The sequence below is a fragment of the Chionomys nivalis genome, chromosome 6 (assembly GCF_950005125.1).
Source record: "Chionomys nivalis chromosome 6, mChiNiv1.1, whole genome shotgun sequence".
Classification (NCBI taxonomy): domain Eukaryota; kingdom Metazoa; phylum Chordata; class Mammalia; order Rodentia; family Cricetidae; genus Chionomys; species Chionomys nivalis.
This window is the reverse complement of record NC_080091.1, coordinates 25,923,612-25,949,876: the sequence shown is the minus strand read 5'-3', so window position 1 is coordinate 25,949,876 and position 26,265 is coordinate 25,923,612. Positions and strand designations below refer to the sequence as shown.

General features: G+C 42.4%; 2 protein-coding genes across 2 annotated transcripts in view; one reads left to right on the top strand and one right to left on the bottom strand.

Moving 5' to 3' along the window:
• Nucleotides 1–15,929, top strand: part of Ppp3r1 (protein phosphatase 3 regulatory subunit B, alpha) — a 43,989-nt gene extending 28,060 nt beyond the window's left edge. The window contains exons 3-6 of the mRNA XM_057772227.1: nt 7,340–7,516; nt 9,298–9,357; nt 9,886–10,070; nt 13,839–15,929. Coding sequence (XP_057628210.1) covers nt 7,340–7,516; nt 9,298–9,357; nt 9,886–10,070; nt 13,839–13,886 — 470 coding nt within the window. The 3' untranslated portion in view covers nt 13,887–15,929. The remainder of the gene's footprint in view (nt 1–7,339; nt 7,517–9,297; nt 9,358–9,885; nt 10,071–13,838) is intronic.
• Nucleotides 15,930–20,350: 4,421 nt separating this feature from the next.
• Pno1 (partner of NOB1 homolog) lies at nt 20,351–26,176 on the bottom strand. Its single transcript, XM_057772393.1, has 7 exons — nt 25,947–26,176; nt 25,678–25,827; nt 24,094–24,177; nt 23,859–23,919; nt 23,563–23,680; nt 21,428–21,498; nt 20,351–20,951 (listed from the first exon to the last, which is right to left on the bottom strand). The coding sequence occupies exons 1-7, from the start codon at nt 26,148–26,150 to the stop codon at nt 20,884–20,886; spliced, it is 756 nt and encodes a 251-aa protein (XP_057628376.1). The 5' UTR covers nt 26,151–26,176; the 3' UTR covers nt 20,351–20,883.
• Nucleotides 26,177–26,265: the final 89 nt, after the last annotated feature.

Below are 26,265 nucleotides of genomic sequence, written 5' to 3'. Positions count from 1 at the left end.
GATTTATTATGTACACAATGTTCTGTCTGCCTGTTTTCCCACCCTCCTAAGAGGGCGCCAGATCTCATTATAGATGGTTGTGAGCCACCATGTTGTTGCTGGGAATTGAACTGAGAACCTCTGGACAGTCAGTGCTCTCAACCTCTGAGCTGTCTTTCCAGCCCGGTCATACTGTTTCTATACTGTTGATGCACCTGCTCCCCTTAATCTTCAGATTGTAATTTCTATTGTGTCTGAACAACTTCATTCCCTCAGTTTCTCTTGGCATTGGCGGTTTCACTCATTCGTTTGTCTATTTTCATGTTTTTTATATTGTTAGCAATCCCCCTTTGTAAGCACCGTACTTGTCACAGTATTTTCCAGTTCTAGTAGGGTCTGTCAGTGTGGAAAAGAAGAATTTCGCTTTAAGTTATCAGCATTGGTTAGCTTGGCTCTGACCATGCTCTGGTATTTAGAAACTGTAAAGCTAGCAAGTACCTATCCGATCCCTTGACAGCCGCAGTTCTGTGTCGCTTTGTTTCTGCCACAGATACAGTTGTGTGAAGTTTGTAAAGTAAAATGGCCCAGGACTTGTTTTTTTTCCAGTAGGATTCTGGTGTGGTTTGTACTGTTGTGGCTTTGCACCATTCTGGAGCCGGAAGCTTGACATTAAGTTTGTAGCTTCCTGATTTTTAGGGTAGGTAGGCAACACTTGATTTGATATGCAGTTCCATAGTGCAACTTGGGAATGTTTTAAAGGTTGATGCAGTTCTTCCCTCTTTCTCCCCCACCCTCTCTGCCTCTCCTTCCTTCTTGTCTTCTATTGCTAAAAATCAGTGCCTAAACCTAGGTAACTACAGCATTTGGAAGCTGAGGATGGAGGGTCACCATGCGTTGGAAGCCAGCCTAGAGTATGTCATGAAACTCTCAAGAAACAACAGAGGCCTGTGGTCTGTCCGCTGGCTCATCTGAGTTGTCTGTAGTAGAACTCTGACTGGGTAGCACAGTAGTTTGAGGGAAGATGTTTGCAGGTTGTGCACTCTCGGGAATGGAGCAGTGACTGACCTGGGGAGGTGAGGAGTAAGGAAGCCCCACCACAGAAAAGAAACGGTGTGTGCGGTGTGCTTCCCTTGGCCCGCAGATAAAGTGCTGCCTAGGAGAAAACCTTAGTAACACCAGATAGTAGTTCCAGAAACGCGGGTGTCCGGAGTGAACAGTAGGGATGTGGATGGCTGAGGACTTGATGTAATGACCTTAGTCATTCGTGTTGACTGACTAGTGGTGACCAGGTATCCCATGAAAGGGCCTTTCTCAGGGAAGGGTGGGGTCTTTCGAATTGGATTGGAGACTGTTGGTAGGTTATGATAGCTTGAAGCCTCCAGAGTGTGGATCATTCTGCTGACCTCAGCAGAAGAGTTCTGCTAGCCCTTTTGCTGGGTCTAGTTCTGCCTTTCTTTTATCCTCTTGCCTTCCAGTGAGTTGTTTCTTGGGTTTTGTGCTGTTAAAATCACTCTTCTTGGTTTGAATTCATTTGAACCCATGTGTTGTTGTTTTGTTTGTTTCGGTTTTTTTGCAGACTTGTGGAGCCAGTCTGTACTGTAGTTTTGCTGTTTAGCCCAGCCTAGCCTGCAGCTGTGAGATTGTACTTGAATTTAAGTTCCTTTGCTTCAGCCTTTGCCTCATAGACATGTTCCACATCTACCTTAGAAATTGCTGGTTTACTTTTTTGTGACAGGTTTTCATGTGTATATAAGGCTGGCCTTGAACTTTCTCTGAAACTAAAGTTGACCTTCAGCTTCTGGTCCTCCTGCCTTGACCTTCTGGATATTGGAATTATGAGCATCTGCCAGTACGCCCAGTTGATTAGGTGTTTGTTGGTGATGTCTAACTTTGTCCCTTTGAATTTACCTGATAATTTTTAAGTATCTAAAGAATTTTAATCTAGAAGCTTTGAAAGCCCAAATGAGTTAGTTTTGCCTTCTAAATTTATGGTACATATCTAAAATCTAGCCATTTTATTTTTAATTATGTTTATGCCTAGGTCTCTGTGTTCGTATGTTTGGGGAGGTCAGAGGAGGATTCCCCGAATCTGGAGTTAGAAGCAGTTGTTAGGTCCCTGGATGAGGGTACTGGAATCTGAAGTCAGGTTCTCTGCAAGAGCAGAGAGTGCTCTGAACCATCTCCCAGTCTGTAGTCTAGGCTCTTAAACCACTGAGGTTTCATGCTCAAGAAAATAAGACAGCTGAAATGTGTGTGAACTATCCATGTTTTAATATGCTGCGTTAGTCTTTCATATATTGGTAATAACTTTCTTTGCTTTGTTCATTTGGTAGTTGATCTATTTTGTTCAGACTGTAAATATTATACTGCTGGTCTGTAAAAAAGCTTCTTTTTATTGACGTTATACTCACTGCGAGTACATAGTGGCGGTTGCACAAAGCCATGTATTCCAGTGTGTAATGAGCTGTAATCATATCCCCTATTTTTGTTCCAGTGTGTAATGTGCTGTAATCTCATCCCCCTGTTTTTCCCCTTTCCCTCAGACAGTCTTGCTTCTCCTTTCATGTCATCTCTATGAATTCAAAACTAAGGAAACATGGGGTGTTTCTCTTTATGAGTTTCAGTTAGGAATCTCCAGTCTATCTTCCTGGAGTTGACAGTTCCACTCTTTCCTTAGAGTCCCTATGAAAGGATGCTATAGCTGGGAGTCATTTCTCTCCTCCCATATGTGTTCCAGGGACAGAACTCAGGTTTTTGGTCCACGTCCTTACCTGCCAAGCCATCTTGCTAGCCTCCAAATCTTATTTTTATTTCACAGTCAGAAAGGGAATTCCAATAGGTGTTATTTTTTAATGTCCTTTATATTTTATTGGCAAAATACATGTGTTATTTAGTATTTTTATAGCTCTGACCAACTACGGTAGGATACCATGAAGATTTCTTAATACTTTAAAAAAGAAAAACGTACAGTTTCCTAGGTTGTGAATTCCTCCTTATTTGTAATAATCTTTTATATGCCCTACTTCTGAGCATGCATCCTTTTTTTGGGTATGTCGTTAAGTGTTTAGCTAGTTCCAGTATCCAGTGCCTCCAGAAAGAGCGATCTCTTATTGTCGCACTGGGACAGTTTTGGTTGCCATTGGAGACTCGATTCCTTTGGCACACTTGAGATAAAGAGCCAACCCAAAAGCTTTAGATATTCCTAACAAGATAATAGCGTGAGAGTTGCTTGGTGTAGGCAGAAGTCTGAGCATACCTATGACTTCCCAGAGCCTTCCACACTCCTCTGTAGGGCATCCCTCAGCTGGCTCCTATCAGAGTGTATGGAATAGAGTGCTTCTGGCTCGTGGCACAGGGTACCACGACAGGCCATTGGCCATCAGGATAGGTTACGCTGCAGCTGTAACAGATTGACCATCGCGTCTAAGAATTTGTTGTATCTTAATATTGGTAATATCAGTAGCAACAGGTATTCAGTAGGTTGGATCCCATTAATAATTCCCCACCCCTTCTTTCTCTAAATGTAGGAAGGAGTTTTGTTGTTTTCGCTATAGTGGTTTGGGATCTAAAGTAGAGGCATTCCCCCAAATGGAATTTAGAAGACTTAAAATAAGTGCCTGTCGTCGTGAAATTTCTTTAAGATGTATCAGGACAGCAGATCTCAGAGTACAGCTCTAATTGAGGACATGTGCAGCAGGGCTTTTGTCCAGAGAACAGATTGTATCAACTCTCCTCTCCCCTTAGGCTCCGGGGTAGAGGATGTAACAGTGTCTTCCTTTGATGCAGAACTTTCTTTCCTTGGGGATTCCTAACGAGGGGAGGAGAGCATGAGGAGGCAAAGCCAGAGAAGAGAGGCTGAGCAAGCTGGGGCCCTCAGAACTTGCCTTCAGTTCCCACGGTGTCTCTAAGATTGGCTTCCTGCGCCTTAATAGTTCTTTTGCTCCTCAAGTTTGGTAGTTGGCTAAACACTTGAATGTCTCTTAAACTAGTAATTTCTTCATTTCTTGGGTTGCTTTTAAATTCCTATTAGGCTGGCTATTTTTAATCTTTTGATTGCCTATAATTGGAACTTGTAGTATGTAAAAAATAAGTGAGTAGACCGTTCCGGAATATCAGCTATTCTCCATTTCCCCAAGTACTCGCAGCTCTCCAGGTAGAATGCTAACTGTAAACTGTGAAGTCAGCTACTAATTAGCCCTTCCCCAGCAAATGCTTCCTTTCCTGAAGTTTTATTTCCCATTTTAGTCTTTTCTCCCCCTTCTTTCCTAAAACTGTTTATGTGATCTGATGGGATTTTTTTGGATTATATTTCTGTGCAGCTAACAAGAGTGGCTTCCTTGCTCTCACCCTGAGGTATTTAGTTCCTCCCATGGAACTAATAACTAGGAATATTATCTCACAGGAGTTTGGGGTATCATGAGGCAACCCAATATTTAAAAGATTACCCTTAAGTATGTCTTCTTGCACACATGGAAGTTTTTTTCCAATTAGGCAAGAAGTATGCCACCTCAGCACTTCCCTTTGAGGCCATTGAAGGTCCTAGGAAGGTCCCCTTAACACCTGCACCCTATAGGACTGGAAAGTTCATAGACCTCCTCAGTGTTTCTAGGATTAGTTGCTCAGAGAATTTCTATACTAAAAGTAGCCAGGTGACAGGAAACAGAAGAGACAGAAGCAAATGCTAAGCCGGAAGAGTGGTGGAGAAAAGACGAAAAGACAAAGGCTGTGCCTACCACTCTGCAATGAGGGTCATCTAACGACCTGTTTTAGAACATACCAGACTGCTGACCAAAGAGGAGATCCAGGCCTTAGGAGGAACTTCTCACGTACCTGGGAAGACAGCACAGATCGCGGGGTGCATGGTCCTAGGTGCTGACAGGTGAGCAGCTGTGTGAAGTAGATGCTCCTATGAGTCACGTGGGATGGCAGAAACACCGAAACCGAGCCTGGACTCCACTGGGAAGGCAGTCTTCTCTACACAAATAAAAGTGACTGCACGTCAGGGACAGACAGTCGGGTTATCTGAATAACACGTCACCATTAAATTCCTTCTTGATAGTTGCAGAGTGAACGGAAGTTATAAAACTGATGTATTTAAGCAAATCTGTTGACGAGGATATGTGATGAATAGGTTACCTTGAAGTCGAGAAATCTTTGCTGTAGGTTCAGATGCTCCCGGTTAACATTCTTAGCTTTTGGGTTGCTGGAAGACCATGGTCTGCTAAGTTAATATACCCCAAACCCAATAGTCATTGGGGCGTTAGCTCAGGTACAGGGGTCAAAGGTTACAGTTACTAAGGAAACCAAAGTCTAAGATAATTTAGACTGTATTTGGAACATACTAAAAGTACATAATCATGAAATTTTGATCACGTTTAAAAACTCTTCGGCCTAGGTGTGGCATTACGGTTCACTTGGGTTCACACAGTTCAGTTTGATAGGTAAGCAGTAAAGGTAATCTGCACCTGGGAGGCAGAGCCAAGCAGATCCTCTAAACTCAAGGGCAGCGCAGCCTGCACAGAGACTTCAGGCCAGCCAAGGCTACATAGTGAGGCCTTCCCTCAGGAAAATACTCTGTTTTGAAAGGAAAGAATCTTTTTATATCTGTCCTTCTAAAAAGTGGAAAAACCACATATTACAGTTTGGTGAAACACATGAAAGACTGAAGTTTGTTTTTCTTTTTCTTTTTTAAAGGAGAAATGGAATCTTTGGTAAAAGGTAGTAGGGTCAGATGTGGGAACGTATGCTTCAGTGCTTACGCAAAGCACTGCTGACTGGTTACCGCTAAAGCCTGAATGGCGGCGCAGGATGAGTTTGAGCTGTTTTAGCGCTGTCTCCATGGGTGGTAGGTTGGTAAAAACTGGCATTTCCATAGTTAAATCCTATCTGATATGTTACCGTGATCGCAGCAGGTCTTACTCACTGCAGGCAGTGCGTGAAGAGAACTATGCTTCCTTTTTTGAACTTTGTGTTTTCTGATCTTGACTTCAAACACCTTTTTCTTTTTTTGGCCTCCACCCCTAAACACTGTATTTGGCTTTGCCTTCCATGTCAGCTTTATACCAGGTAATCAGGGGCAGATGCTACACTTTTGAGACGAGCATTTTGGTCTTCCAAGATGAGTGATACATACATGTGCCATAAATACCCCCCCCCCCAATGCTCTGAAGAACGCTGCGCAGTACAGTAAGCTATAACTGCCAGCTGCCGTGGTGAATACCGAGTTCTGCAGTGTGCTCTGTTGCAGGGGCCTTTGGCATAATTTACCAAATTACAGGATGTGTTCCACGATTTATCACAAAAGCAGCTTGGAGAGTTAGATTTTGTCCAGCTGTCGATGTATGTGAGACAAGACTAGTCTGTGATGTCTCTAGATGTGATGTCTTCTGTGCATCCCTGTGAGTTGGTTGGTATTTTATCCCATCTCTAAGTCTTAGAGTATCTGTACTGGGGAAATCTCCATTGATGCATAAAGGTCCATATTTAACTGGCATTACTTCTTCACCTTTTTTGAATTATGGGAGACATCAGTGCCATCCTGTAACTCTGGTCTTTAGTATCATAGATATTTTTTGCTGTGTCCATTTTAATATGTTTTTATATTTTAAGTGTACCCTTTAGTTTTAAGTTCCTACAATGAGTATCATGTGTGTATGTCATAAACATAGATGTTTAGAAGGTACTTTGACACTGGATTTTCTTTTCTAAATTTTATGTGTATGTATGTTTTGGCTGCATGTATGTGTGTGCACCACTTAAGTTCCTGGTGCCCTCAGAGACCAGCACAGGGCATCAGACTCCCTAGAACTGTAGTTACAGATGGTTATGAACTACTATGTGGGTACTGGTAGGTAGTTGAATGTGGGTCCTCTGGAAGTGCTAGCAGGTACTCTTAAGTACTTGGCCATCCGTGTACCCTCTACTTTTATTTAGAAGTACTGAAAAACGAGTTTTGAGGAGAGAAGTAAAAGGTGTGTTATAGTTGCTCATACCTGGAAGAATGTTTAAAAACCTGAAAGAATGTTCAAGAAACCCACATAAACTCCCCGAATATTTTGCTGGGTAAAATGGGTGGGAAAGGTTGGGATTTTTAATCATGGGGTATTAGACATAAGTTATACTTTAAAAATAAAAATAAAGGAGCAGAAACTTACTCAGCGTGTATCACAGACCTCCACGGTCAGCTTGGTAAAACATTGTCACTCTGGGATAGCTGGCTGCCTAGCAACCATAGGCTATGGCAGGAACAAATAGAAATGTAACCAAGCAAAAATATTTGTTGTATTTACTTAGAAGCAATTTGTGGTTTCTTAGATCAAATTGGAAGTTAAAATCTTGCTACTTTTTGGTTTGCTTTTAGTTGATGCTGATGAAATTAAAAGGCTAGGAAAGAGATTCAAGAAGCTTGATTTGGACAATTCCGGTTCCTTGAGTGTGGAAGAGTTCATGTCTCTGCCCGAGTTACAACAGAACCCTTTAGTGCAGCGGGTAATAGACATCTTCGACACAGACGGAAATGGAGAGGTGGACTTCAAAGGTAACGAAGGGCGTTTTGTTTTTATAGTTAGTCTTAGCACACTCTAAACAAGAATGAAACTAGTTTTTTTTTTAAGTGTCTATTTTTGGTGATTTTATAATTAAAGCTTATGCTAAAACTTGAAAATTTGTTATGTAGATTTAATTATCCTTTACTTTTTGCTTCATAAATTGTCAGGTTGTGTCTTAAGAGTATAGTCTACCACAAAAAAGGGACATTTAATATTTCCTGTTTTAAGAAAAATCGTTCTCATTCAAGGACAGCTTAACAGTATTTAAAACTACATTTTTTTCCTTTTTCTTACCTTTTTTAAAATTTTATTTTAATGTGACCTGTACTGGTCAATTTTGGTAGCCCATGTGTCCTTCATTTCAGCCCGACACCGAGGAATCTTTTGTGCAAATATTGATCAACTGATGTACATTTGATCTTAAACTTGTAAAAATACACATTTAGCTAGAATTGTCAATTGTTTTGTTTAAAAGAATTATTGTTTACCAGATTGTAAATAAATAATTTTTCTAGAAATTTCTAACAGTATTTTTTACATGTTTTGGAATGGAGACATATGTAGTGATATTTTGTTTGTAATCTAAAAAATAAAGCTTGTGTGAAGATTAGAGAAGCAGAACAGCCAGCTACTAGCTCTTACCTCTCTCTACCTCAGACTGAAAGGGCAGTCCTGTCTCTATGAATCCTCAGACTGAATGCTCTCTAGCGCTCTCTCTCTGTCTCTGTCTCTCTGTCTCTCTCTGTCTGACTGTCTGTCTCTCTCTCTGTCTCTGTCTCTGTCTCTGTCTCTCTCTCTCTCTCTCTCTCTCTCTCTCTCTCTCTCTCTCTCTCTCTCTCTCTCTCTCGTGAAACCGCAGACTGCATCCTCAGACTGCTCTGAGCTCCTGTCTCCTCTCACTGGTAGTCCTCTCTCCACCCAGCCATATCAGTTCTGTCTCCACCTCCCTAGTGCGGGAATAAAGACTGTGATCCCAAGTGCTGGCATTATTTTTGTGTGAGCTCTGTTTCTCTTTAAGTAGACAGATTCAATCTTGTGTAGCCCAGGGTGTCCTTGAACTCAGAGAGATCCCTCTGCCCCTGTTGCCCAAGTGCTGGAATTAAAGTGTGTGCCACCATTGCCTGGCCTCTATGGCTACCTAGTGGCTTAGCTCTGTACTTCCCTCTTCAGGCAAGCTTTGTTACATTATAAACAAAGTATCGCTACAAACCTAAATGCTTTTTTGTTTTGTTAAAATAATGTACAGTCTTTTTCTTGTCATAGTCTAAAGAAAATTGGTTAAATAAATATCCTTAAAGGGCCGGGTGGTGGTGGCACACGCCTTTAATCCCAGCACTCGGGAGGCAGAGGCAGGCGGATCTCTGTGAGTTCGAGACCAGCCTGGTCTACAGAGCTAGTTCCAGGACAGGCTCCAAAACCACAGAGAAACCCTGTCTCGAAAAACCAAAAAAAAAAAAAAAAAAACCCTTAAAGGGTATTTTTGAGTGTTACTGACTTTACAGGCCTTAACATATAACTCAAATTGATTAATCTTGAGAACTCAAATAAAATTAAAAGTTTAAATAAAAAAAAAGAAACTTTGTGTTTGGAAGCTTTAAAATTGAGATACCGATTTTTCAGCGCTACTCTTTTGGTTTGGTTTGGTTTTTCAAGACAGGATTTTTCTGTTCACTATTTTTAATGTTTTGCACAAGAAATAACCCTTTGAATGTTGCTTTTCTTTATAAAAATTTAAAGTTGTGATTTATAAACATTTTTAACTTTTATTTAGAATTCATTGAAGGAGTCTCTCAGTTCAGTGTCAAAGGCGATAAGGAACAGAAGTTGAGGTGTAAGTATTCTCCCTTAAACTACCATTGCGTGTTGCGTCTTAGACTTCTGAAAAGCACTTACTATGTTTGCAGCTAGTAGTATATTTGAGTAGATGCTGTTTGTAGCGGTGTGGCTGGAAAGCAGATGTTTCTGAGAACAGACACATCACGTGCTGTAAGTCGTACTGGTTCTTGTGCCTGGGTAGTCTACACTCCATAGCTCAATTTCTAATCAGTTAATGTTAAGTCAAACTGTGTATGTAGCTTTTATATTTTAGCTGGGCGATGGTGGCGCACGCCTTTAATCCCAGCACTCGGGAGGCAGAGGCAGGCGGATCTCTGTGAGTTCGAGACCAGCCTGGTCTACAGAGCTAGTTCCAGGACAGGCTCCAAACCCATAGAGAAACCCTGTCTCGAAAAAGCAAAAAAAAAAAAAAAGTGCCATCTTCATAGTAAACTCTAGATAGTTGGTAATACAGCTTTTCATTTATAGTATTTGTATCTGCCTTATAATTGCGTTGATTTGCCTGTTTCTTGTTTGTTTTTAGTTGCTTTCCGTATCTATGACATGGATAAAGATGGCTATATTTCCAATGGGGAACTCTTCCAGGTGTTGAAGATGATGGTGGGGAATAACCTGAAAGATACACAGTTACAGCAGATTGTAGACAAGACCATCATAAATGCAGATAAGGACGGAGACGGGCGAATATCCTTTGAGGAATTCTGTGCTGTAAGTGCGCAGGCTGACTTCTGTTAGTGTGTTCTAAAATCTTTTTAAGGACCATTGACTAGACAATTGCGTAAGCATAATTTGATTTGAAATTCTGTTTCATCCAATTGCCTCACGTTCAAATTTTGGAATATGTCGTTTTAACTGCTGGTAATTAAGAGATACTATTCTCAAGAAATAGTATACATAAGCAGTCTGATAAAATGCTGCAGGAATGATAGTGGTATGATTGGGGATGGGTGGGTGTGTGTGGAGGCTGGAAGTGTCTACCTCATATGCTGCCCTTAGACCCCAGGGGTCTCCTGTCTTTTTCACCACTGCGGACAGTGGACCTCAGCATTTGGGTGGCAGAGGCAGGTGGATCTCTGAGAGTTTAAGGCCAGCATGATTTACAGCCCGGGCTATTCAGAAAAACCATGTCTTGGACCACCCCCCAAAAAAAATGAGCCAAAAAACAAATACATGCTACCACACCCAGCTTGCTGTGTGGGTTCTAACACAAGGCCTTATGCTTGCATAGCAAGCTTTTGACCAACATATTGCTGATAGGCCCTAGAAATTACAAGCGGGATATGTTTTTAAGATTTGTTTAAAACTCACCCATTGAGCTGAGAATAAGGCTTGCATGCAGCATCGGGCCAGTGCCCACTCAGTACTGCAAGTAGCAACAAAAAGCATGTTTGAAAATGCTTTGATGGGACTGGAGAGATGACTCAGAGGTTGAGAGTGCTGGCTGCTCTTCCAGAGGACCCAGGTTTAATTCCCAGCACCCACATGACAGCTCACTTCTGTCCATAACTCCAGTTCCAGGTGTCTAATACTCTCACACAAACATGCATGCAGGCAAAATAAACATTAGAAAAAACAATAAATTATGTGTCTTTAAAAGAGAAAAAGATGTTTCGGTGTAAAACAGTCTTGTGTCCATGAATTTTAGCTGGCAACACCAGAAACTGAGTCACGAGGACCCTAGAAAAGGGGCAAGAGCCCTGCCATCCTAACCCTAGGTGCTCTGCAGTTGGCCTAGTGGTTTGTGCCCTCCTCTTTCAAGCTATCAATGAACGAGTTCTTCTGTTCTGTGTCCAGTGGAGTCTCACAGGTACTGGGAGTTCTAGGAAATGTAACACGAGGTAGAACCTTCCTTCACTCCAGAGCCGAGGATTCGGTGCCTCTTAGCTTTCCTGCAGCTTGTCTTCTGTACCACTGTCCTTAGCACAAAGCATTTTCAATTATAACCTAAAGGCAGAGAATATAGACGCTTCTAGAGGAGAGGCAAAGAAATACATTCTTGAGAGCTTTGTCAGTCATTGGTAGATACTTACCTAGGAAGGTTTCCCTGTCCTGGTTTACATTTAGACCCCACAAGGAGTGGGTAAAAGTGCTGGCCTGCAAGCCTGCTGATCTGATCTCTTGGTGACCTATTTGGTGGGAGGGGAGAACCAAGCCTCTCAAGTTGTTCTTTGACCTTTCTGGAGCGGGGGTCACTCACACAGATAGAGACAAATGGAAACGATGCAACAAATGGGCCAATTTGATAGTTGTGCGGCCCACGGTGGGTTCATCAGACAAGAAAACATCCCACTGTCTGTCCATAGGCCGATTTTCTCAGTTGAACTTGTGTCAAATTGATAAAAACACTAACCAGTACAATCTGTGAGTGAAGTAAAATGTGCTTAAAGCAAAGTTTCCTAAAGGTGAGAGACAGGCACAAGTTTGTCTTAGGATATTATGTAATGTATACACACAGACTTACCCTGTTGGTCTAAAAATGTAGCAGGTGACTAAAGGGTAGATATTCTGGCTCACAGTTCAAGACTAGAGTCTGCCATGCTCGTTGAGGGCGGCATGATCTCAAGGTCACATGTCACCAGTCAGGATGAGGATGATGACAGATGCAGCTTCCACTCGACTCTTCTTTCCACCTGCAGATCTAACCCGAGAATGTCTGCCCCCGGTGGGGCGGATCTTCTCACTCTTAGTGCTATCTCAGTACTCTGCTATCTACCAGAGGCACACCCAGAAGCCTGTCTTCTGGGCGATTCTAGACTCTGTCAGGTTAACAGCACAGCTTCACCTGTTGTCAGCTTGACACCCGAGCACATCATTTTAAAAGCCACACCTTCTACCCCATCCCCATAACGTCATATCCATGTTATAATATAAAATGTATTCAGTGTAACATGACAAGTCAGAGAGAAGAACAGACAGACAAGGCTGGGTAGCTTACGTCACTGTAGACCTTTATGAGGGGGTCCAGCATGGAGGCTTTCTGTAAGAACCAGACCGCTTTCACCCCCACACCCCCATCCTCTTAGAAGCTGGAGTAGTCTTCTAGCTGGCTTCTTGTTGCTGACAAAAGCAGCTTGGGGAAGGAAAAGTTACAGTTAAATCACTGGCGGAAGCAGGTCTAGATTTAGTTTGGTTTCTCTTCCTGTGGTAAACACCAAACAGAACAAGCTAGGAGAAGAAAGGCTTTATCTTACACTTCCACACTGTAGCCTGTCCAGGACAGGAGCTCCAGTCAGGAACCTGGAGGTAGGAACTGCCACAGAGCCCGTGGAAGAGCACTGTTTGCTGGCTTATTTTCTCAGACTTGCTCCGCTTGTTCGTATACCAGAACCGCCTGCTGTGGGTGGGAGTGGGACTGCTGCTCAGTGTGCTGGGCCCTCCAACATCATTCGTGAATCAAGAAAGTGCCCACAGGCCGGTGATGGATGCGTAGCCCTAGCTGGGGTTTCTTCTTAGGTGTTTTTAGTGTGTGTAATGAGCATGGAAGCCAAGGCAGGAACTGAAGCTCTGGAGGATCGCTGCTTCCGGGCTTCTTTTCAGCTCCCTTTCCATCAGCCCCGGCCCATCTGCCCAGGGGTGGGACTGTCTGTCTGCAGCACACTAGCCCTTCTCTTGATCCACTTCATTCCAGCTCTACAGCTCTCCCTGGCAGAACCTCCACGGTCCTGGCGCCTAACATTCTAGGCTATCTATTGAAATCTAGGATTCACCTTCAGGACTTCAGGCAATGTTTTTCCAAGGTCTTAGCAGGGACTCAAAGTTTGCTGTGCTACGTCTCCCCTCAAGCCTTCAAAACCAGTAACACATAGATGACACCATCCAGTTCTTCCAGCTTGAAGTAGATAGAGCCTGGTCCACTCCACCAGTTGCATCAGCTTCTCTGTGCCGATCCTGGGTAACAATCCCGTGTGTAGTTGCTTTGAGGAGCAGGGAGCCCCTTAGTTGGGTTGAGCTCAGTTCTTCAGCAGCTGCTATAAAAATAATTGCACATTAACATGTTCAGTCTTGTGGAACCTGCCCTGACACCTACAGTCAGATCCTGCAGGCAGATGGTAAGAAGGAATGGTGCAGTGGGGGATGGGTGGGGAGCAGGCTATCTTATCTATGAAAGACATGGGCCTGGCCTGTCACTAAGTTTACTCAGGCAGCATCTTAGAGTTGTAATCCACCATGAAGGGAAATCAGGGCAGGAACTGATGCAGAAGCCACGGAAGAATACTGCTTACCGTGAAAGGTGGCTTGCTCACCTACCCAGTGCCCACCTGCCCAGGGGTGGCACCATTCACAATGGCCTGGGCCCTCCCACATCAATCATTAATTAAGAAACTGTTCCACAGACTGGCCCATGGGCAGTCTGATTCTGATGAAGGCATTTTCTTAGTTAAGGCTGCTCTTCTCAGATGTCGCTAGCCTGACCAGTTGACAAAAGTCGCCAGGACAGTTGTTTTACTACTAAAGACTTGTCTCTGTCTGTCGCAGGTTGTAGGTGGCCTAGATATCCACAAAAAGATGGTGGTAGATGTGTGACTCTTTGGAGAATACCATCCAACACTTTTGCTTTCTTCTCCATCTCTGAAGATCTGCTCAAGACGTCCAGCAATGCTCTCTGTGTATTTAAATGGAAGTATTTTTCTCTGTGAAGCCACATTTTCCAACATGAGCCTCATGAAGCCAACTAAGTGTTATTGAACTCCTACTCTCTCAATAACTCTGTGTAGCACTTTAAGGTTTGAAGGACAGCAACATGAAAAGAGCATATCAGCATGGTGGAGAAAGGGAAGGGGTTGGCTTTTTAATTTATTTTTCTTCATCTTTTATAACAAGAAAGTATCTATATATACATATGTAAATATTTATATATAGATATATGTAGCTTTCTATATATTTAGTAGGTTGGCTTTAATTTAATATACTTGATTCAGAAACAAAATGTTAGAGTACAAAAAGTGCCAAGCAGAACATAAGACATCCTTCCTTTTATTTCACACAGTTTTATATGTAGATATAGGATTGTACAATTTGCGCCAGGTATTAGGCCAGCTATTTCCTTTCTCTGTGCTTTCTCCTTTGAGAGATTGATAAAGCATTTGTTAATGCCCTATTATTTACCTTAATTACATTTTTGTAACGAGTCTGTAACTTTATTTATATCTCTGATATATTTCCAGGGACCGCGTCTTATTGCTGAGCAGCGTTTAGTCCATCTCGGTTGGAGGTCTAGTTCAGTGCTTTTGCCAAGAGTGGGCTCTTGTGTCCATAGAAGAACTGCATATGCTATGGCTGCTTCAGGCTGATACTTTACAGTCGCTGTTATTTTTATTAGGTGTCCCTGAGTAATTGTAATTAGCAATTGTGATTTTATAAAGGTCAGGAGTTTTCTGAGGCAGTCATGACTTTTTAAAAAATGTATTATTTAGTGAAGAAAATCCAAAGTAATCATGTAATGGATTATCCTTGCTTCATTATACACAATGACTTTGTCACTAAACTGTGTATGAACCATGAATTTCCCTTCTGCATTTCAAAAGATATATCAGTTAATTAAAAAAACAACTAGTGATACTTTAATGAGCACATATTTATGTAAAATCCTGTTTGCTAATCTATATGCAGAGGAGAACAGATTTTGCTCAGATTTGTACTTTTAAAATTTCTTTGCCAGAAGGCAAGATAGCACATAAAGATTTTTGTTATTTTGCCCACATGATTAGTGATGGATAATGACATTAAATTTGTGTGACATAAAAGTATGTCATGTTCTACCACGTGACGTTATCCCTTCCATTTTCTGCAAAGGTACTTTTGGCTGGAAGTAGACCATTCTGGGTTAGTTTTATATGAGTCTTCCCTATGTAGTTTTTCTATTAAAATTGGTTTTATAATCAAGAATGATAATCAGGAATGGTAAAGGGCGGGTTGAATCAAGGTGAAAGAATATTAAATTGAGCACACCTGCCTGCCACCGCTGTTCCTTCAACTGAGTGCTGCACACACCATGGGCTCTGTCTGTGAGAGAAAAATCCCGGTGCTTGCTGTCTTTGCATGACATGGAGTTTTGCATGTAGATCAATTTAAAATGTACCTCTTGTTTACATAATTTGCATAATTTTAAAAGATGATGTTGCCAAACTTTGGAAATGTTAATAATACTCAAAATGAAAATCTCCACGACATGTAACTACTTTGTTCCTCTGGATCAGTGTGTGGCTTCCAATCCCAGCCCGCGGTTTGGTCTGCCCCAGTGTCAGCCGCCATGTGCTCTGCTCAAGAGGGAACTAGGCTTTTGTGAATTTTTTTGTACATAATTATTTGTTACAAATATTTTAGCAAATGCTTTCTATATCTCTTGCTTGTGCATATCTTGGCTGGCGTTGTGGAAACAAAAAAAAGTGCGAACTATTTCCTTACTGGGGAATGAGGGTTTTTCATTTTTAGTTTGTGTGAGGGAGGCGGGGAGGGCATGGTTTATGTTGAATGTTTAAATTTTCTTCTGCATGATCCACGTCATGTTGTGAAATCTTTAGAGAACTTCATACTGTATGAGTAAGACAATAAAATATTTGAACCTTGCTTGGATGTGTTCTGTCATCTGTTACGTCTGTTACAGTTGGGAGGCCGGCCCATGCTTTAGGGTTTACAAACCCTGATACAGTGTTTGCTTGTTTTCAATCATAAGCTGCAGGCAAAGTATCTGGAACAAACGAAAATGCTGATATTATAAAGCCCCGTGACTCCGTTTACTTCCCTGACCTCACTTTCCCGAGCCGGGCCTATTAGTGCCTTCGGGGTTTGGTTTGCGTTTGTCCCACATCTGTGTACCAGCCTCGTTTCCAGTTGCCTTTCATGCCTTGTTCACCTGTATATGTGCTGGCTCCAAGGGTCTTTTCTGATTGTCCTGGTGTAAAACGTAAATACTCTTGGGACTTCTTTACCTGGTCTCATTTCCTTTATTGCACAGCCTCCTCTTCCAAGCATATTTTGTCTTCCCTGGTTACGGAATAAAAACCAATGCTTTACACAGTAGCGGTTTGCTTGTTTGGCAGATATGTCCACTTTTCCAGAGTATCACCTGGATTTCGGTGTGTGCTCGTTATTTAGGAAATGAACTAGCATGCAGCTCTTGGATCACACATGTTGTGATTGCATTTAACTTCCCACTAAACCAGGCTGGTTACAATCTTATAAATGCGGCTGTTTTATAACTTCTATTTTTGAGACTTGTTTTTTCAGGTGGGGTTTCTCTGTGTAGCCAGCCCCAGCTGTCACAGAACTTGTAGACTAGACTGGCCTGGAACTCACAGATTCTCCGTGCCTCTGCCTCCCCAGTGCTGGGATGGAGTAAAAGCCTGTGTCACCATGCCTGGCCTATTTTTGAAAGTACTGCAGAATTCTTAACATGTTTAGCACTGTAATCGGGTTGAGATACTCATGGTAAATGAAGTCCCTTACCCAAATGAGTTGTGGAGTGTTGGGTATTTTGACCCAGAACATACGTATGTGTTCCCAGATTTCAAGATTTGTGTGCGTTGAATAGTGGGCTCCACACTGTAGAGGATCTGAAGAGAGAGAGACTAAGAAAATGACTTCAGAATGAAGTGGAAACTCTTAAAAAGTAGAAAATATTTGTAAACTATATAGAAAAAATAGGGATTGATAATCAAACCTGAAGGTCTACACAACAGCAATAAAACACTAATTAAAATATGGGCAAAGGACTTGAACAGACAGTGTAGATGCACATGCAGCCACTAAGCACAGGAAATGATGTTCAATAGCACTGTCATTAAGGAAATGCAAGTGCAAGTCACAAATCCATCCATTTTACAAGCTTTAGACTGTAACTTCTTCCTCTCCTCCAAAAGGTAGAAAAACAATATTGGAGAGAGACTTGGCCACCTCTTTAGTTACGACTGAATTAGGGGCTCAGTTCCGGCAGCATTGCTCCAGCCAAAGGCTGGCAGCAGTGCAAGTATTCTGGCAAGTATAAACACTGCCACAGGAAGGAACAACCTGACATATTTCCTAACATGGATAAACCCTGTTATGTGAAATAGCTCCACTTTTATATTGATATAATAAGATTCCGGGAGACGAATGAAATTTGTGCCGAGGGCAACAGGAAGGAATGCAATTAGCATTAAAAACTTGTAGAGCGTCAGAAGATAGAACATTATGATGGTTGCACATTAAATAGTTACAAAATTGCATTATCTACAATTAACGATTAATGTGGAAAGCTGTATTTCAGAAGAGAATTTTATTTATTTTACATGCATTGGTGTTTTGCCATGGGTTTCAGGTCCCCTAAGACGAGTTACAGACAGGTGGGTGCTGGGAATTGAACCTGGGTCCTCTGGAAAAGCAGTCAGTGTTCTTAGTCATTGAGCCATCTCTCCAGCCCTCAAAAAGAGTTTTTTAGTGAAGAATGTTTTAGAATGAGAGGTGTGGACAAGATGTTAAAGATTTACTTTCTGTGTAGTTCTCAGGATGTACAAAGTAGTGTTCATGTCTTGAGGTGTTCATCTGTGTCTTTACAACGCCCCCACATTTCAGGCTCACATTGATGTAGAGCTGTAAGGCCTGTTGGAATCTTTCCCATCAGCTAAGCCATCCAAATGAGAGTTCCTAGAGATTTTGGTTTCTTTGGCCAAATAAGTAAAACTTCCTTAAGACAGGTATTTTGCAGCTTTCAGAATGGCTATAGATGCTTTCAATAATGGAACAGTGTATTGCTCCAATCATAACCTGGCTCTTAGAATAGTAAAGTCTGTCTCCAGGTGCTCAACAATCAACTTTCATCCCTATCACTATTGCTAGGCAGACACAAGAGCTGGAGCCCCCAATATAAGAATTATCAAGTTGTACCATAGCTTACCTAAGAAAATCAGTTCTCTTTTAACCCAGACAATGTAATAATAAGTAAAGTATAGTTAGAGTCGTGAAAGACGCTGCAGATCCAAAATTGGCCTTCCAGTTAACAGGCTAGTCCAGTAGCAAGGCAGGGCCACAGAAACTGAGGTTTCGGGTTGGCTGTGGTTTGCTATCACTGGAGATGTTAAGGGAGTGATTTGTCCAGGTTGTTAAGATAAACTACCAGCAAGATGCAATCAAATTGCTTTTCATTCATTCATTCCCATTCCAAGAGTTACTCTTTAGCATTGTCTCCTTCTGATTGCATGGTGCTTGGGAAGGAGGAATAAAAACACTTTAACATAGAAGCTCACACTTTCTCAGGCAAAAACTATGTTACTCTGTCTCAGTTCCTTAGAATTAAACACAAAACACTGACCGTTACCCAGCCACCGATCACATTAGACATTTGGAAAGGCATTAAGGCCATAGACGTGATTTCCCCAGAAAAGCACATGCCGCGTCATCACATTTTTTAATGCCTCTCACTGGGCATGTATTTGTACCTCCTATAGGTTCTATAGATTCCAGAATAGAGAATTTCCAACATATCCTCCTTTCGGTGAGGTTTGATAATATTTTCTCCTTTGGTGGGACACTCCAGCAATTTCCTGTTGGTAGACAGTATATCCAAGGTACAAAGCAGCTTGAGTAGTTAGCAGTACCGGTAAGAGGGAACCCAGACTTGCCTGGCGATGGTGGCACACACTTTTAATTCCAGCAGTTGGGAGGCAGAGATAGGCAGATCTCTGAGTTCGAGGCCAGCCTGGTCTACAAGAGCTCCAAAACTAGAGAAACCCTCTCGGAAAACCAAAAATAAAAAAATTAAAAAAAGGGAACCCAGACTCAACAACTAAGCAGGGCATGGATGGCACACGTTTGTAACCCCGCCTGGCACATGGAACACTGAGGCAGCAGACTGTCCCAAGTTTGGGGCAAGCTGGGTTGCCTGGACTAACTACATAACCTGTCTCAAAAGTCAAAGAGGAACTGGAGAATGGCTCGGTGGTTAAGAGCACTTGCTGCTCTTTCAGAGGATCGGAGTTTCAGCCCCAGTAACCACATTAGGATTACAACCACCTGTAGCTACAGCTCCAGGCAAACCCCTATACACGTGTGGCAGGCACCCACCCCCTTACACCCTTATACACATGTGGCAGGCACCCCCACACACACCCCTATGCACACGTGGCAGGCACCCCCCATCTACATCCCTATACACATGTGCAGGCACCCCCACACACTCCCCTATACACATGTGGCAGGCACCACCCCTACCCACAACCCTATACACGTGGCAGGCACCCACACACACCCCTCTATACACGTGGCAGGAATACACACACACACACACACACACACACACACACCAAATTCACATAAACGAAACTAAAATTTATGCTGGATGTGGTGGTGTACACCCTTAATTCCTGCACTCAGGAAGCAGAAGCAGGGGAAGTTCTGTGGGTTCAAGGCTAGCCAGGGCTACACAGTGATACCTATCCAAACACACACACTCACACACACACCCCTCTTTATTAGAGCTGGCTCAGTGCTAAAGATTGCTGACCTTTCAGACTTATTCCCAGAAAACATGGTTCACAACCTTCTCTGTTAACTCCAGCTTGAGGGATCTGATCCCGTTCTGGCATCTGGGGATACCAGGCACATACATAGTGTACATACCCAATGCACAAAACACTCGTAAATACTTAGCAATTTTTAAAAATTTTTTAAACATTTACTTCCCCTGTCCCCCAAGACAGGGTTCTCTGTGTAGCTTTTGGAACCTGTCCTGGGATTTGCTCTGTAGAACCAGAATGGCCTCAAACTCATAAAGTCTGCCTCCGCCTCTGGAGTGCTGGGATTAAAGGCGTGCACCACCACAACCTGGCTCAAAAAAGTACTACTACTTTTAGTTATTTCCTGATACTCCAATCATTGTTTTGGCCAGGGCCTTTGAGAAACAAGAGTGTAGTATCTAAATCATGTTTAATAAAGTAGGTTCTAAACAATATAAGACACAAGTAAATCCACATATACAGACACTAGTTTTAAGAATACACTGTTTGGAAAACTGGTCTTGGGAAAATGGCTTTACTTTCATCATTTACATGAGAAGCCTTGTGACGTAGGCTTCATAAATTGCACTGAGAGTGCAAAGTTGAGCACGTAAGGTTCAATAGCACACACTAGTGCTATGCCCCAATTCTGAAGCAGTCACGTCGGGTGCCCTGTAGCAGGGACAATGATTCACAAGTCTTCGGAGATTTTAATGAAAATTTTCAGAGAAGAAAAAAATGAGGTAACTTTATTTACAAACCTGTCTGTAAATGACAAATTACAAAGTTGCCTGTAAATGACAGGATTTTGAACTGTGAATCTGCCACATGGGATTAAGGGAAAAATACAGCAATTTATACTTAATGTATTATTAAGTATTACAAGTATTACATTTTGATATTTAAATTATCCTAGAAGCAGCGGAGTACAAGTCCTGTTAAACCTCCTTTTTTTGCTTCTGCTCTGGCTGACATGGAAAGGAACCTGAGCTGTAGGCAGCTGGGAGATCTTCCCCTGGTTTTATGTGTGCATCTCAAGGGTCGGAGGAGAATCAGAACCGGTCTGCTGCTCTGCTGGCCACTGCTCGGATATTGCCATACACCTTTGATGGAGGATTTCCTGTTCAAGAAAAAAAGCAGAGTATATATACAAATATATTCAAATACACAGAACTACACAGAAGACAAATACTTTGCACTGCTAAGAGAAGTCAGTTGTAAAAATAGCATTTCAAAAAGCCAGCTAGCCAGACCTGAACACCAGAGAAAAACCTCCAGTTCTCTGAGCAAATTGCTGACTCTAGAACTAGATTAAATCAAGTTGTTGGATGTGTTCAGCAGCCCCCATTTTGTAGAACCTAAACTGTTCTATTTGGAATAGCTTTTCTGTGTACAGACTTAATGAGATTAGCCAAGGAACCCTTTCTCTTCTCTAACAGATGGAATCTAAGTGAAAGATTCCTGTTTTTCCCTTTACCAACTCTTTGACTTCCGTTTGGTATCTTTAACAATATGAAAGCTGCTTTGTAAGTAAGGCTTGAATCCTTCTATTCCCTAATCAGAGGAAACACCAAGGAAATAATAAACTGCTGTTACCTAGGATAAGGTTGCAAATGGCAGTTCTTGCCATCTTGATGTTCTGGAAAGAGCCGAGAATGTGAACTTTCCTGGAAGAAGCAAATGAGTCAGGTTAGCCACGAAAGCCATGTCAGTACCAAATCCTGGGAAACTAAAAACTCTGGAAATCACAACAGATCCACATTCTAAAACAAGGGCAGGGGGTGATTGCTGACAACTTTCTAAATCTTCGAAAACTCTTCTCAAATCAGTGACTGTGGTTTAGTAATTATATATCCTCAAAAAATTATCAGAAAGACAAGAACAGATTAAAAATTCCTTTTTTTCTTGGCAGTTTTTGCAATGTTATCCCGGCTGGCCTTAAACATGCAGTCCTCCCGAGGGCTGAGATTATAGACATGCTACTACTCCCAGATCCCTGGGTACAGGCAGGGAGGGATGGCTGAGTGTGTACAGGTACTTGGCACCTAGCCTGACAACTAAGTTTGATTCCCCGAGGCCCACTTGATAAAAGGAGAGGCCCAACTCCCACACGTTGTTTCGACCCACATTCAAGTGGTATGGCACATGATCCACCCACCCAAACACAAATTAAATGAAATGAAACAGAAAAATTCCTGTTCAACAGTTGCTCACATCCAGTGAGTCCTGCATGTTTATCATGTAATCCTCCAAGGGACCCTTTCTAGGTAGATAGTATTTCCATTGTATACAAGGCCGGGCGGTGGTGATGCACGCCTTTAATCCCAACACTTGCGAGGCAGAGGCAGGTGAATCTCTATGAGTTCAAGGCCAGCCTGGTCTACAAAGCTGCTAGGGCTGTGACACAGAGAAACCCTATTTCAAAAAAACAAACAAAATTCTAAATGTAACAACAACAAAAAAACTATTGTTACATCTTAAATCTAATTCAAAATTAATCAAAAGATTAAAAAAAGTATCCTTACATCAGAATTTGGTATTTAATGACTCCAAAATGAAACATTCCAAATGCTCATCAACTGTAATTAGAATGCTACTTGGCTATTAAAAAAAAAAGTGAACTGCTGTCCCAACAAAATGAAGCGTTCAAAGCAATGTGCTAAATGAATACACACTGGGACTGGGGTGCGGTAAAGGACGGGTTAAAATGACGCATGGGGACCCTGAGGGTGGGCAGTATGGGTGTGGCGGGGCTGCAGGACTGCGATGCTGAGCGACCCACTGGACTGACAAGGCTGTCAGGTGAATTCGTTTACTCATGTAAATTGTGCCAAAAATACCCTTTCTCAAACAACTTTACAAAAACTTTCAGGTTACGTTCAGCCATCTTAAACATCGTTGTTTCCGTGTCTTTGAAATTTCCAGTAGAAAAAAAGCTCAGGTTTCAGACTCCTAAGACTCAATTCATAAAAGAGCAGAATTATGATATTTGGCTTCAAGGAGAGGACCACCAATATAACAGTTGCCCTTAAATAAAAAGAATGCCTACATTAATGTGGTCCAAATAATGATGTTTAGAGCAAAACAATATTAAATGAAATCCTCACCCTGTCTGTCAACTGCTATCTGCCAACTTCATATTCTATCAGTTCTGAGACATCAGTTCTGAGACATCTATCTGCCTGTTAAACACCAACATGGGAACAGAGCAGCTGTGACCTCAGAGGTACTCCCAGCTCCGCATCAGAACCCCACCCTCGTCGAGAGCCTCTATCATCTTATATACAGGCACAGGCAACTATCTGACTTTTTAAAGGAAAACCTCACAATGGGATTTCAAACACCTACTATTTGTACTTCCCTTAAGGATTTAATAGATTTGTCCAAGATAAAATGTAAAGCTTCCCTTTTAATAAATCACCTTAACAGTATGTCTAAGTTATTTCTGTTCTTCTTAGGGGGGCAATTACTGAAATTTCCTTGATTAACTCATCATCCTTTCAAGTGGGTGAATATTCAACTAGAACCACATAACTAGAAAAACCCAATGGGGGTTAAAGGCAACTATTATAAAGCAGTGGTATGGTACATGACCAGAATGCACAATGTTCTAGAGTCAGTCCCCAATACCAAGAGGAGAAAAAATTTACAACAAATAAGAGCTATGACCTTCTTGAAACTAGTAAGATCAACTACAAATCATGAAAATTTTCTCAAGACAAGATACTTACACATCTGCCAAAACAATCCGCGTCCGTGTCACATTCTCTATGGTAAATTTGGTTTTTCCTCCTTTGCCAGCAATTCTTCCTATTGCCCTTGACAGGTGGTCTCCTTTTAAGGGCTTAACTAAACAAGAAAAACAAGACATCAGGTGGCTAGCTATTGAGTTTTTCTACTAAACAACACGAATATACATTTTTCTGAAAAGTGTTAGTAATGCAGTTCAATTGAAGCTATTAGAAAACCAGACACAACACAATGTAGTCGGAAACACAAAGGTTGACGGTTCACACGCTTCCCTTACCATCGGTTATCTCAAAAGACTCCAGGAAGAGGTCATCCAGCCTGATAAGTGCAAGTGCGTCCTACAAAAGAAAAGTAGGCATCATCAAGGCCTTTTCAGTAGGCGTGACAGAGACAGACAGCATTTTTACAACTAAAATCCAGACACCACAATGACAAAACTCAAAGGTTTGGAAAATAATCCAGCCACTGAAATGTCTACACTGTGCATTTCCAAGTCTCGCGAGACCACTCACCTCCACCTGAAATCCGAGAACAAAGGCCTTCACGAAGTCGGCTGCTTTGGTCAGGGCACTGACATCCTTGGTGTCTTTACAAGTCTGAAAAAAGAGGTGCACGTATGGAGGGGATGAGAAAGAAAGCATTTCTAAAAATAAAATACTAGAAACAATATTTTATTATAATTTCCTTCACCATCAAACCACCCTCCCCAATACTGTTAAGACCCCTTTAAGGTGGAATAAGCATTCCCTTTAATTTGTACAAGGGAACCTTCCGGTTCCAACACTGAGAAATTCTACACAAACCCATTCAAATGATTAAACATACTCCATGACTAATGGAGGTTGGTCTCTAGCATACCAGGGGCTCACACCCTCTCTGTCCTCTAGTAAATGTCCAGACAGGTCCTCTCCTCTCCATCACGGCAGTATCCCCCAAGGAGTCTTGACCTGACCTTCTGTCTTAAAGGACCATTTATATGCTGTCGTTTCCCAAATCAACAACTCCAGTTCTGACTACCTGCATGCCTAGCACTGAGGAAATCAAGAATAGTTGAAGTAGGAATCCTGTCTGCAAGTAATTACTTGGAGAAATAGCCGTTATTCAGAGAACGCCCACCAATGTAAATAATATGCTTTACACATCTAGCTCTAAGCTTCACCTCGACAACCTTGAGTGCTTTGTAATGTAAACACCATACACGAGAAAATTAAAGTGCTAAAAACCCAAACAGTCTAATTTTTAAAACACTCCTTCCGGTCTCCCACACAAACTCACAACCCATTTGAAGAGATTCCCCATTTGACAAACTTAAGAGCATATAGGATTGTGTTAACAGGATTTGCACATTTAAAAACAGAACCCAGCCGGATAGGGGAACACACACCTTTAATCCCAGTACCCTCCAGACCTCTTTGAGTGCCAGGCCAGCCAAGGCTACACAGTGAAACCTAGTCTCAAAAAAAGGAAACAACAAAGTTCCAGACTCTAGGTCCCACTCTATATGTGACTTTTGGCAAGTACCATAAATATTCCAGATTTATGTTTTTTCATCTATAAAATAACAAGTCATCGTAGAAGACCCTAAATGGTCCCTTCTAGCACCAAGGTTGAAGACTCTGGCCAAGGCACTGAATTTCTCTAACCTTCCCTTGTTTCATCCTTTGGCATGTGTGGGGTTGGGAAAGGGAATGGGAAGATACCTACATCATACCTTAAAGACCAAATGACAAACTTTACCTCGAGCTAACTAACACACTATGCCCGTGATCCATGGCATCATCAACACATACTGAGACTTCCAACTAAGGATCCTGCAATAAACGAGGCAGCTGTCGAAGCACAAGAGAAACGTACAAACTTCTAACGAGAAAGTGCTTCAACTAGACCTTGAAAGCTGTCTGGAACCAAGTAGGAAGAGAAAGAAAACAAAACAAAACAACAACAAAAAAAACAAAACAGTTTTCTTCAAAGAGCAAAGCCACCAAAAGCACCAGCCACTGACTAGAAAAAGCTCTATTAAGGGAAATGCATTCACGTATCTTCATTTCTAAGGGAGAAAACTTGGTAGGCAGCGAAAGGGCTACCCTTCTCCTTACCCTGATTTCTACATTTCTTGATTTCAGGTTAAAGCGTATCTGAAGCCCCAAATGTTCCACTATCGGAGTAAATATCTTCATCCAGTTCTCTTTTAATGGTGTGTATCTGTTGGCGGGGACCGGAATCCTTCTCGTTTCTTCTTTTTCAGCCTGCAACAAAGCACGCACACATTCAGGAGGTGACCGGAGACCGGCGGGACGAGACTTAAAACCAGAGCGGATCCTACGCCTGGACGCCCGACCCCACCCCGCCGCGCCTCGGTCCCTACCAGGAGCCGCTCGCCCGACAGCGGCGGGAAGATCGGCATCTTCGCCGGCCGCGCCTCCTCCGTGTCCATGCTGCTGGCGTCTCCGTCCTGTCCCGCCGCTGACGGCCGCTCGGCCTGTCGCTTCTTCGCCCGCCGGCTCCCTCTGTGTGTGACGGGAGTGAAGCCGTCCTCCGTCCCGGAGTTCTGGGTCTCCATCTCGGCCATGTTCGAACCGAGTGAGTCCAACTAGCCCGGCACGTGCGAAGTTATGCTGCGCGTGCGCCAGCCTCCGCCAATCAGCGCGAGGGCACCGCCCCTTTCCTAAGGCGGAGCCCACGCC